Raw genomic sequence first — 12852 nt, forward strand, 5'->3', positions numbered from 1 at the left:
TTGGAACATGAACGGCCTATATCATGAGATATATTCTTATGCTATCTTCTCTTTATGATAATACCTGGTTAAACAAATTATAAAGTTTGTTGTAAAAGTGACCATATTATAGAATTTGAAGATCACAAAAAGTTGATAGAAAGTAACCAATAATTCAATTTCAGTTGTTTGTCAACTGACAAAGAACGACTAGAGTAGCGACATAGAGCAAAACAAGGGACTCAAGTATTATGGTCCGAGAGAGCTAGAGATAGAGCCTTTGGGGGAGTATAGTTGTGAATTAAACCATAGAGAAACAATCGCTATTGTTTCTCTATGATTAAACTCTTTGGCAAATACTTTTTTGTCATAGTCATTCAATCTCAGCTGTTTTCCATGCATGAAATCAAGCCGGTAAACAGCTGTTTTCAGCACAAATAAACATATGATTCTCATTACAGCATATTCGATTGTAATGAAACCATATGTTTTCTTTACAGTCGAGTATGTTTCCTAGTTCCGAAATAGGAACAGCAAAACTGCTACAAAAAAAACCACCGCGCTCTAGGTGGAAGTTTTGTCAGCTTCCGCAAAATTCCTGATTCGGAATTTGTAAACTAGGTTATGTTTATAGAATGCATGTAGTGACTTCAGCACAAGCAGGTAATGTTTTATATTTTTCAATAATTCTTCTTTAGATTGTTATGACAAAAAATAGTATACGTTAGTTGGACGTGAATGTCTTTAACAGTGCTCGAGTGAAATTCTAGTATTGGCTAACGCCTCGACTAGAAACATCATTCTCGACTGCAAAAGGCCCCTTCCCATCCTTGTGACGTAAGATACTATTCCGAGCATTTCCAAATACTTCAAACTATGGATGGCTACGCAAAATCACTGATAAAAATTCGTGGAGGAGGCAATCCTTTTGAGAGACTCTTGTTGAAAAATTATAGATAAGACCTACAACACTCACTGATATTTGATCACTGGACACCATTTAGAAATTTTGTAAGTGATGATCAGCAAGAATCACCGTAGATTGATTGCCTTTAAGGGCGGAGTTAGGACTCCAGTTCCTCTCTGCCACACAACCCTATAGGATAGGATCATGATGAAGTTAGAGAGCTCTGATTTATTTCATTTTATTATCGGAAAAAAGGCGAATTATTTTTTTGTCCGTTTGGCTGAAATCAAAAACTTTGAAAAATAACAGAAAATCCGAGGTTTTTGGGGAACCCTGAAAAAGCTACAGTGCTGGAAGGTCATATTTTTGTTTTTAAGCTTCCCAATACTCCAGACGTAAAAATGAGTGTATTCGTAGTTTTTTTTCAGCAAAAAGTACCTGGTGACTGGACTATACTTATTGGAGTCAAGAAATATGAAGTAACAGAGTTTCAAATCACAGACTTGAGACAAAAAAATTATGACGATGGTTTCTCAAATCCAATTGGAGCTGCGATGTATTAGCACACTTTTTTGTGTATTTTATACAACGTGCAGTCAACTAAACTGAATAAGCAAATTTTTTCACTTACTGGGTGGAGTGATTTCGAACAGAAAGCGTTCACTGTTGAAAATGAACGAAAGTACTCCAGTCAGTTTTGCTTATTTACTTAGAATAATTGACTGCACGTCGTGTAAAATTCATAAAAAATGTATATATAGATTAAATACCTTACGTTTTTGTATTTGAGCACTTAGTTTCTATGGCGTCAATCATTACAACAAATGACAAGATTGGTTTCCATTGATAAAATATAAATATATAGCCTATTACAGAATATTTTTGTACCACTCGTTATCAGTTTGGTAAACGTTGCCCTCCCATTCAAACTGAGTGGGAGGTTTGTCCTCGCCATTTTCAAATCGAAAATGCTGACTAAGTTCAATGGCTAGCTTGGAACGGACCAGACCAATGGGGTGAGTTTTCGGTGGAGAAGGATGGTAGACCCGACCGGTCTCAGGCACCATGCAGAGTTTGGCCGGTTCAAATGAGAACCTCAACAGATCCGAATGTGCGTAGAATAGTATGTCTTTGTTATCGTCTGTTTTCACCAGTTTTGTGAACACGATCGGCTTGTCATCACACCGGACAAAGTTTCGCTCCGGTCCACACAACGACACAAATGGAAATTCGGCCTCGTAGCGACCGGTTTTGTTCGGCCTCAGTCGGCTGAAGAAGAACTCGAGGAATTTCTTCTCTTTGAAGCACGACGTGAAGTTCTTCATCTTGGAGTCATCAAGGAACAACTAGAAACAAAAAAATGATGTGGAATCATTGTTTTGCAGCTTGGAACAAATTAATATTACTATATTCCTGTACAAGTGAAATGAAATAAAAACCTCAAGTACCCTATGTTTTATTTCAATACTTGTAGTAACTCAACAAGGAAAAATGACTAAATTTTGTAAAAGTAAATGTTAAACAGTAAAAACCCCATCCAAGTATATTTTTCTTTTAATTGAACTTTCCTCAGATGTAGAAATGTACAAAACATAATAATATATTGTACTTTGTGGTAAAACCGAAGTTAGCAATATAACTTTTTTTATTTGTTTCCACAAATGTGAAAGTTAATTTTCAGTTTTGATCTCGCAGCAGGCGCTCAGGTTTTTCTTGCTGGCTAGGCCAACAAGCAAAATTCCTGATTCGGAATTTGTAAACTAGGTTATGTTTATAGAATGCATGTAGTGACTTCAGCACAAGCAGGTAATGTTTTATATTTTTCAATAATTCTTCTTTAGATTGTTATGACAAAAAATAGTATACGTTAGTTGGACGTGAATGTCTTTAACAGTGCTCGAGTGAAATTCTAGTCTTGGCTAACGCCTCGACTAGAAACATCATTCTCGACTGCAAAAGGCTCCTTCCCATCCCTGTGACGTAAGATACTATTCCGAGCATTTCCAAATACTTCAAACTATGGATGGCTACGCAAAATCACTGATAAAAATTCGTGGAGGAGGCAAAGGAGTCTCCTTTTGAGAGACTCTTGTTGAAAAATTATAGATAAGACCTACAACACTCACTGATATTTGATCACTGGACACCATTTAGAAATTTTTTAAGTGATGATCAGCAAGAATCACCGTAGATTGATTGCCTTTAAGGGCGGAGTTAGGACTCCAGTTCCTCTCTGCCACACAACCCTATAGGATAGGATCATGATGAAGTTAGAGAGCTCTGATTTATTTCATTTTATTATCGGAAAAAAGGCGAATTATTTTTTTGTCCGTTTGGCTGAAATCAAAAACTTTGAAAAATAACAGAAAATCCGAGGTTTTTGGGGAACCCTGAAAAAGCTACAGTGCTGGAAGGTCATATTTTGTTTTTAAGCTTCCCAATACTCCAGACGTAAAAATGAGTGTATTCGTGGTTTTTTTCAGCAAAAAGTACCTGGTGACTGGACTATACTTATTGGAGTCAAGAAATATGAAGTAACAGAGTTTCAAATCACAGACTTGAGACAAAAAAATTATGACGATGGTTTCTCAAATCCAATTGGAGCTGCGATGTATTAGCACACTTTTTTGTGTATTTTATACAACGTGCAGTCAACTAAACTGAATAAGCAAATTTTTTCACTTACTGGGTGGAGTGATTTCGAACAGAAAGCGTTCACTGTTGAAAATGAACGAAAGTACTCCAGTCAGTTTTGCTTATTTACTTAGAATAATTGACTGCACGTCGTGTAAAATTCATAAAAAATGTATATATAGATTAAATACCTTACGTTTTTGTATTTGAGCACTTAGTTTCTATGGCGTCAATCATTACAACAAATGACAAGATTGGTTTCCATTGATAAAATATAAATATATAGCCTATTACAGAATATTTTTGTACCACTCGTTATCAGTTGGTAAACGTTGCCCTCCCATTCAAACTGAGTGGGAGGTTTGTCCTCGCCATTTTCAAATCGAAAATGCTGACTAAGTTCAATGGCTAGCTTGGAACGGACCAGACCAATGGGGTGAGTTTTCGGTGGAGAAGGATGGTAGACCCGACCGGTCTCAGGCACCATGCAGAGTTTGGCCGGTTCAAATGAGAACCTCAACAGATCCGAATGTGCGTAGAATAGTATGTCTTTGTTATCGTCTGTTTTCACCAGTTTTGTGAACACGATCGGCTTGTCATCACACCGGACAAAGTTTCGCTCCGGTCCACACAACGACACAAATGGAAATTCGGCCTCGTAGCGACCGGTTTTGTTCGGCCTCAGTCGGCTGAAGAAGAACTCGAGGAATTTCTTCTCTTTGAAGCACGACGTGAAGTTCTTCATCTTGGAGTCATCAAGGAACAACTAGAAACAAAAAAATGATGTGGAATCATTGTTTTGCAGCTTGGAACAAATTAATATTACTATATTCCTGTACAAGTGAAATGAAATAAAAACCTCAAGTACCCTATGTTTTATTTCAATACTTGTAGTAACTCAACAAGGAAAAATGACTAAATTTTGTAAAAGTAAATGTTAAACAGTAAAAACCCCATCCAAGTATATTTTTCTTTTAATTGAACTTTCCTCAGATGTAGAAATGTACAAAACATAATAATATATTGTACTTTGTGGTAAAACCGAAGTTAGCAATATAACTTTTTTTATTTGTTTCCACAAATGTGAAAGTTAATTTTCAGTTTTGATCTCGCAGCAGGCGCTCAGGTTTTTCTTGCTGGCTAGGCCAACAAGTAAAATTCGTTTTGTTCCATTGTGAAAAACTTATTTGATTTAATTGTATTGCAAAATTTAAATAATTGTAAGTTTTCTTATTCAATGTTATTTTGGAAAATAAATTATTATTGGTAATTACTTTAATGATAAATAAATGAATTTGAACGTACATTTGTTCTTTTACTGAATGAAATAATTTGAAAGCTCTAATTTAGAATGTGAAGAACCTTCAAGAGTATGCAAATAATGATTCTGAATCATAGTACGACAACTTTCACTTCCACTTTGCTATCGGATGGGCAGGAGTGATCCGTGCTCTAGTGGATAGAGTGCTTGCGTAGCAGCATAGAGATCCCGGGTTCAAACCCTCTCAATACCAAAAGTTTTTTAACCAGATCCACTCACGTGTTATCGGATGGGCACGTTAATTGTCGGTCCGGGCTGAAGTATTACAGTCGTAAGGCCCATTGACGGCTTAAATTATATATTCAGGCGGTGGTAGCTTCCCGCAAGGGACTCCCCACCAACAAAAGCCATACGAATTGACTTTTTTATCGAATGGGCACGTTAATTGTCGGTCCCGGCTAAAGTATGACAGTCGTAAGGTCCATTGACGGCTTAAATGATATATTCAGGCGAGGTAAAACTTCCGCCAGGGACTGCCCACCAATAGAAGCCATACGAATATTATTATTACTTTCTTAAAAGTACCTTTATTAAGAATCCCAATCATTATTAAAACTTATTGAAAAATAACTTGTTTCAATGTAATACAAACATTACACGCCTGCTGCATGGTGAGGAGGTCTAGGTAGAGGTTTACCGCGCGGGTTACCTATTCAGTAATTCAGTTTTCTCCATCCATGACCAGCACTTGCTGTATAGATTGCGTCATTAGGTCAGACTTTGAAACATAAGATCGAGATGGGTGGCAGTTGAAGTGAATTTAAAGGAGGCCTCGCATGACCGCTTTTGAAGACACCCAAGTTAGTTTTCGAACAGTCTATTGAGCTTCTTCTCAGACTGGTCGGTTCAAGACAAAAAATCTGGTGTGGCGCACTCACACAACTTTCCTTGCCGTTATGAAAATTTATCACGTGACGCTAGTGTTCCCGCGCATCTCAAGTCTACTATTCAAAGATTTGAGCCAGCTGGTGACAGGGCAATAACGCTGGAGACACACGAGGTCTGCTATCTCTTCATAGTGAATCATTTAATAGAATCAACAGTTGCAAACAGTTTGCAATTGGATAACCACATTTTCTCGAATTTCGAGTTTATTTTTAATTCTAGGTGAAAATGTTACAAGACATTAATTGTAGAGATTCTCATGCTCAATCTTTTCCACTCTAAATGTTTTGTTTAAATTGTATCTGAAGCCTGATAATTGAGAATCTAAAATCAAACTTTGCATAGATGGGGTGGTGCTCCTGGAATTTTTACAGATATGGGACTTGTGGCAGTTGATAGAACTTATCGATGACTATTTTAAGTATAACTTAAATCAAAATCGTTGGAGCCGTTTTCGAGAGAATCGCAAAAAACCCTGTTTTTGACAACATTTTCGCCATTTCAGCTGCCATTTTGAATCGCATTTGATCGAAATTGTTCGTGTCAGATCCTTATATTGTAAGGACCTTACGTTCCAAATTTCAAGTCATTCCGTTTGGAATGATCAATTTCAAGTCAATTGGGAGATGAGATATCGTGTACACAGACGCACATACACTCATACACACACACACATACAGACCAATACCCAAAAACCACTTTTTTGGACTCACGGGAACTTGAAACGTATAGAAATTGGGATAACTTAATATTTTTCGGAAAGCAATACTTTCCTTACCTATGGTAATAGGGCAAGGAAAGTAAAAATATTGATATCTTGGAAAATTTGGCTTCATCAGCTCTAAGGCCCTATACACATGACGACGTAAAACGCCGCGTTTAACGCTCGTTTGTCAAACGCGCGTTGGACACATACATAGAAACAATGGGATCGTACACATGCAAACGCGCGTTTTGAATCAACGTCGACAAAACGCGTTGCTTGTAGTCTCCACATCAACCGCCGCGTTTGCAGCGCGCTTCGAGTTACTGGGCATTGGAACGTGAACGCGCGATCAACGCCCTCATGTGTACGGTATCACAATTTCCCAATTGAATGATACCAAACTCACAATGGCAGTCTACCACTCACTCATAATGTCACACATCCGCTATGCCATTATTGTGTGGGGTGGGTCGTGCCAGAATTTGGAGAGGGTGTTCAAGCTCCAAAAAAAAGCTGTTGGAGCGATCAAAGGTATTATGCCTTTAGAGTCCTGTAGGAACCACTTTAAAGAATTAGGCATACTAACCGTTCCCTCTATTTATATCTATGAGGTGATTATGCATGTTAGAAGACAGACAATGACTAGAAATGCTGATTCGCATGGATACAATACTAGAAATAGAGGAGACTATGCTTCACTGTATCACAGAACAGCTCTTTTTGAGAAGAAACCTACATATATGGGCCTTAAATTTATTAGAAAGCTTCCTACTCACTTGAAAAATTGTGAAGATGTCAATGTTTTTGAGAAGGATTTAAAAAGTTTTTTGATGCTTGGAGTATTCTATACCACAGAAGAGTTTGTGTGTAGAGACTAGAGAAGGTTCCTTTGTGTGATTTTTTTTTCTTCTTTTTATGTAATACTGTATGTATTATAAATTTTTGACAATTCCTATACTCTGATTAGAGTCTCTGGGAAGCTTTAAAAACAAACAAACAATTGGAACGTGAACGCGCGATCAACGCCCTCATGTGTACGGTATCACAATTTCCCAACGCGGCGTCTAACGCCGTCATGTGTACAGGGCCTATAGGAGAAAGAAAGCAGCGGTTTATTCCTTCTTTAAATGCGATGCTCCAAATAACTCTATCTTGACTTCAACCCTCACCTCTACACTTTGCAATGCTCCCTCTACTTTGACCTCCTCCTTATGCGATTACTCTTTAGGTAAGCACATAGGCTAGTGAGAAGGTAGAACGTAGAGTTCTATTACCTTAAAGATCTTCACACATCCATCTCCGTGTAGCCAGGAATACGTAGCCGTCGTATCTCCCAATATCAAAAGTTATGCTACGCTGGTGTGAACGGGACAAATTCGTAGCGTGGATTTAAAATTGAGAGATAGGACGGCTACGTCTTCCAAAAATCTATTCTTAGCTACATGTAGCTGTGTATGTGACAACCTTGAGGGTAAGCACATCGTGAGGAAGCTTACTTACTTAATTGATTCGTCTTCAGTTCAATGACCGGGGGAGGGGAATCATCACAGGTAGGAGGTGAAGGTAAATTTCAAATTTATTTATTCCACACTCATAACTACATATAGGTACATGAATCAAACAAAGCTCAACATGACAATACAATCCAACCAAAGTGTAATAATAATAAACGGTAAGTGAAAAACCACTGGCATAAGATGACTCTTGTTCGCCAGTGGGAGTAGGAGATGAAATTATAATACGCTTAACCTGATTTAAATTGATTTAGCACAGAAGCAAATATTTTTACAGAATAGTAAATTATGAAAAAATTCAAAAACGTATCCTTGCCGCCAATCGCACATTTTTCTCATTACTGAGCATACTCAAGAATAAAAATGTACACCGTATATGCAAAATAAAGCTCTATAAGAGTATAATAAGAACGGTGGTTTGCTACGGTAGTGAAGCTTGGACCAGAACAGCGGGTATCTTGGATGTGTTTGAGAGAAAAATTCTGAGAAGAATCTATGGACCGGTTTGCGAGGATGGACAATGGCGCATACGTACGAATGCTGAATTGAAAGAGCTTTATGCAGAGCCCCAATTATCGGCCCACATAAAATTGATGCGCCTCCGATGGGCAGGGCATGTGCAAAGAATGCCTGAAACACGAGTGCCAAGGAAAGTGTTAGTTGGTCAGCCTGGAGGAAGACGACCTGTAGGGAGACCAAGGGAGCGATGGGAGGATAGAGTGCAAAAGGATGCTAATGAAATGTTACAATTAAGGGGATGGAAGAGAGCGGTGTTAGATAGAAATGGATGGAGGCGTATTTTGGTTGAGGCCAGAGCCCGATTTGGGCTGTAGCGCCATTGGAGAGAGAGAGAGAGAGAGTAAATTATGAAACGAAGAATCGAAACAAAATTCACAACAAAAAAATTTAAAAATTATCTCGAGTATCTTAATATACTATATAACTATGGTACTCACTTATTCATAAAATAGTGATCCATAAATACAGTGTAAACAGGGTATATAGAACGCATTTCATGGTAAATGGGAAGAGGGAAAATCATAATATTCTTATAAAAAACAAAAAAAAAATTCACAAAATATTTAAATTGAAAATAAAAAGTTCTGGCAAATCGTAATTCCCATACGAAAAAAAATAGCAAAAAATTCAAATTGGAATAAAAATTCTGGCAAATCGTAATACTTATACGAAAAAAACAGAAAATATTCAAATTAAAAAAAAAAATCTTGGCAGATCGCAATTACTATACGAAAAAAATCACAAAATATTCAAATCAAAATAAAAATTCTGGGAAATCGAATCTCTTATGTTATTAGGGACAGTTTTGATACATGGAAATTCAATGAGATCTGAAGGTAATTTATTGATTATTTTTGGTGCTATATAAATAAGCTGCTTACGGATGATTGTCAGATCTGAGTCATTTTATTTATATTTTATTTGGTTCGTTGATGTTCATTATTTATTTAAAAAAATATATTTTTGTTACTCTGAAAGTATTTAAAGACGTTCAATACATACAGCTGGCGGATTGTCATCACTTTAATTTCATTGAAGGCTTGAATAGAAGGGTATATCATGGGTCTATTTAGTATTGTTTTTATAATCATTTTTTGTATTACAAATAGAGCTAATAGATGAGAGTTGAATGCTCCCCCCCAAACCACTAATCCATATTGCAGTAGGGACTGTACAATTGCAAAGTAAACTATTTTTAACATTGGTATCTGGAGTATGGCGACCGCAATTTATAGAAGTTATAGGATACAAACTTTAATCGCTCACACAAATAATCAATGTGTCTTTTCCATTTAAATCCTTCATCAATAATTATACCTAGGTATTTGATGTGGCTGGTTTTTTATATTTCAGGGCAGTTACATGCAGCTAAATTATTGTTAAAATTCTCACAATTAATGTGCAGTTTAAGTACACAGTTCGTTTCTTCTCTTCCAGCAATACTCCTCGAAAAAGCAATATACTTTGTTTTTTTAATATTTAAACCAAGGGAGTTGAAATCCAGCCATCTTTTTAGTGTAGAGACGCCTTTAGAGTCTCATAGGTCCCATTCCATGTTTCACCCCCATACAACAAAGGTAAAGGGAGCATTGCATAGTGAGGCGATACACATGGAGGAATCACAAAGTAACACAGATACTTATTGTTTTTCCTGCCGTTTGTTATCTGCTATGAGCGCTTGCGTAATGCGTAGTGAGGAAGAGGTAGATGTTTATGTTTACTGCGCGACTAACCTCAAGCTCGTCAGGATGCGGGTGCCCAGGATACAAAACTTCCATTGAACTACCTCTATCTCAGCCAACTTATATTATATTAAAGTTGTTTTATCATAGTTACTCTTACCATTCCTTGATGATCAATATAGTAAAAGTATTCTCGAATTTTTGGCTCCGGTGATTGTCCCTGAATATATGAAAGATTTCTAAAATATGAAGTTCGATTGTACAATTTTAATGTGTTTAGAAACATTTTGATTCACATTGGAAAGTAAAACATGAAAATTCAAAAACAGTACGGTAATGTAAAAACTTGATTGTAATAGTATTTTAACCTCATAACCTCAATAAGGTAAACTAAATAAAAAGTAAACATAACCTATACATAGGTCATCGGATGCCTCGCGAAATGCGTGCGCAAGCGCAGAAGCATTGCAAAGTTGAGAAGTTTGGCAAAATCGTCACCAGCAGCGCTGTGTATTGTCAAAGTTCATTTTTTATATTAATTATGCAAGGAGCAGCTAACTCCACCTGTTGAATACTGTTGTTGTAGAATAACAAGGTTGTGACATCACTGTCATCTGCATACAATCAGGACCTCCTGAATACCACAAAGCTACGATAAATAGCAGTTAGATTTAGTTATAATGATTAATTATTTAAGTTCAACTGTAAGTTTTATTTATGATTGTTTAGTTGCAGAAGATGTAACGTTGCTGTATGATATGAATATTTGTACCCTGAAATCATGTATAATAAAAACCAATTTGATTTGATTTGTTAGGTTAGGGGTCACCCTTAAATGGGCCTCCACATTTCCAAGGTCGAGCTCTTGCTATGGTGCAAATTTCAACGAAATCTGAGATAATGAAAACACAAATTGAAATTGTCAACCACTTTTTATTATTATAAAATATTATAATATACACAGAACCTGTTTCATGGCTTTACCAGCACATCTTGTGGCTCTTGTGGCGAAGATAAAAAGTCACGAAACCAGGTTCTGTGTATATTATAATATTTTATAATAATAAAAAGTGGTTGACAATTTCAATTTGTGTTTTCATTATGGAAAAGTACCACAACATCACTCACAACACAACTGTAAAATCTGAGATACCGCCCTGAATCATTCATGTTGTATCAATGAATTGAATTTAATACTGGGGTAAAAAGTGGAAAGGTCAGAGAAGATACAAACCTTTCAAGATTTAAATAAAAAACGTTCAAGTTTTTAAATAAAAAATTACGAGTAGGGTATATATTCCAGATATGTTTCATTCAACTTTACAGAACACACATTTTATCAACTTGCTACAGTATAATAACAACAATAATAATAAATGTTATTTCCTTTGGTATTCAATTGGAAATTCACTTCATTTTACAAAATACAATGGTCAATAGAAAAAATTTCATTTCATTTATCAAGACAATTAGATATCATTTAGCAAACTCCTACATTTCATCATATAACTTACTTTGAGCTCATGCCATACAATTACAGAAATTGTTCAATAAATTACAAATGAAGTAACACAATAAATATGAATATTGTAAAGATAAGAAACTGACAGAGAATTAACAAACATAATGAAGCTACGAATAATAGTTGAACGCAAAATAGCTGAATAGAAATAGAACATTGAAAAGGTCACGCTAATGAGCAGTCACATTCTAACCACTTATCAAAGAGGCACTTTAAATATTGAATTTATTTTATAGAAGATGTATGTATTCAGGGTTACTTATCTTATTATAAAATAACATCATGGTACCATTTTTTGTGTTTTTAATTTGATATTTTATATTTAGAACTTTTCAAAAAAGGGTTTATTTATTTCTGGACTGAAAAGTGGACTCAAATCAATTCAAGTGGATAGCATAACCTAAATTTTGATTCATTCATAACTCTACCTTCATTGTATTATCATTCATACAATCATCATCACCTAGGCTTAAAATACTTCTAGAAAGTCGCCTTTGTAAAATAATAAATACTTTTATTTTATAGATTTCTAAAATATGTTTGCCGTTGTTTGAAGAAGTGGAAAACCGGTCACTTTCCAATCGAGCAATTGGGGTCGGCTGGCTAGAGTTGCACAGGCACGTGACAGAGCGGACAATTACTGAACTTGCTGATCTCCTTGTAGAAGGCACTGTGCATACAGGCTTGACAGGACCACGCCGAAGTGACGTCCGTTATTGTCCGTCCCGTGGCTATGCATGCCGGGTATCTGGTATCACAACGACCACATGTACCTGTCCTGTAAAAACAACAAAAGTACATCTTTCATAATTTTTCAGAAGAAAATGTGTGTTCATGTTTGTGATATAGGGTAGTGGAGGAGGTAGGGTACTTGCACACACACCGATTTCAAATTCCAATAGTGGCGCGCAGGCGAGAACGGGACCTGGCACACACGCCGACCGCTGATCGGCACCGGTAAAATGCCGATGAGCAGCCGGCCACTGCCACTGCGTACCACCGGTGCCGGCGATGTGCCGGCGATACAGTGGCGTAAATGACTAAATACAAGCTTGCACACACACCGATTTTTCTCCGACCGTCCTTGCCAGTTCTCGCTACACCATCCTCCATTCCAGTCGACTGCTCTGCTCTTTTGATAGTGCGAGGTAATGACGTTTGAAATGGGTGACATAGATAATGA

At 36.7% G+C, this 12852-nt stretch overlaps 3 protein-coding genes across 3 annotated transcripts in view; all 3 read right to left on the reverse strand.

The window, feature by feature from the left end:
• Positions 1–696: 696 nt before the first annotated feature.
• Positions 697–2253, reverse strand: LOC111061652 (UPF0598 protein CG30010). The gene has a single exon (XM_039424798.1). It carries the CDS (start codon positions 2209–2211, stop codon positions 1756–1758), a length of 456 nt encoding a protein of 151 aa, XP_039280732.1. The 5' UTR covers positions 2212–2253; the 3' UTR covers positions 697–1755.
• Positions 2254–3012: 759 nt separating this feature from the next.
• LOC111043291 (UPF0598 protein CG30010-like) lies at positions 3013–10566 on the reverse strand. The gene is given in 3 exon segments (XM_039424799.1): positions 3013–3842; positions 3845–4286; positions 10308–10566. Coding segments are annotated over 3 exon segments (600 nt in total). The 5' UTR covers positions 10434–10566; the 3' UTR covers positions 3013–3810.
• An 867-nt stretch (positions 10567–11433) lies between these two features.
• LOC111043285 (WD repeat-containing protein 35) overlaps positions 11434–12852 on the reverse strand; it is a 99516-nt gene continuing 98097 nt past the window's right edge. The window contains exon 24 of the mRNA XM_039422917.1: positions 11434–12447. Within this exon, the coding sequence (XP_039278851.1) occupies positions 12273–12447 (175 nt within the window). The 3' untranslated portion in view covers positions 11434–12272. The remainder of the gene's footprint in view (positions 12448–12852) is intronic.

This window comes from Nilaparvata lugens, chromosome 3 (genome assembly GCF_014356525.2).
Source record: "Nilaparvata lugens isolate BPH chromosome 3, ASM1435652v1, whole genome shotgun sequence".
NCBI classification, from domain to species: Eukaryota; Metazoa; Arthropoda; class Insecta; order Hemiptera; family Delphacidae; genus Nilaparvata; species Nilaparvata lugens.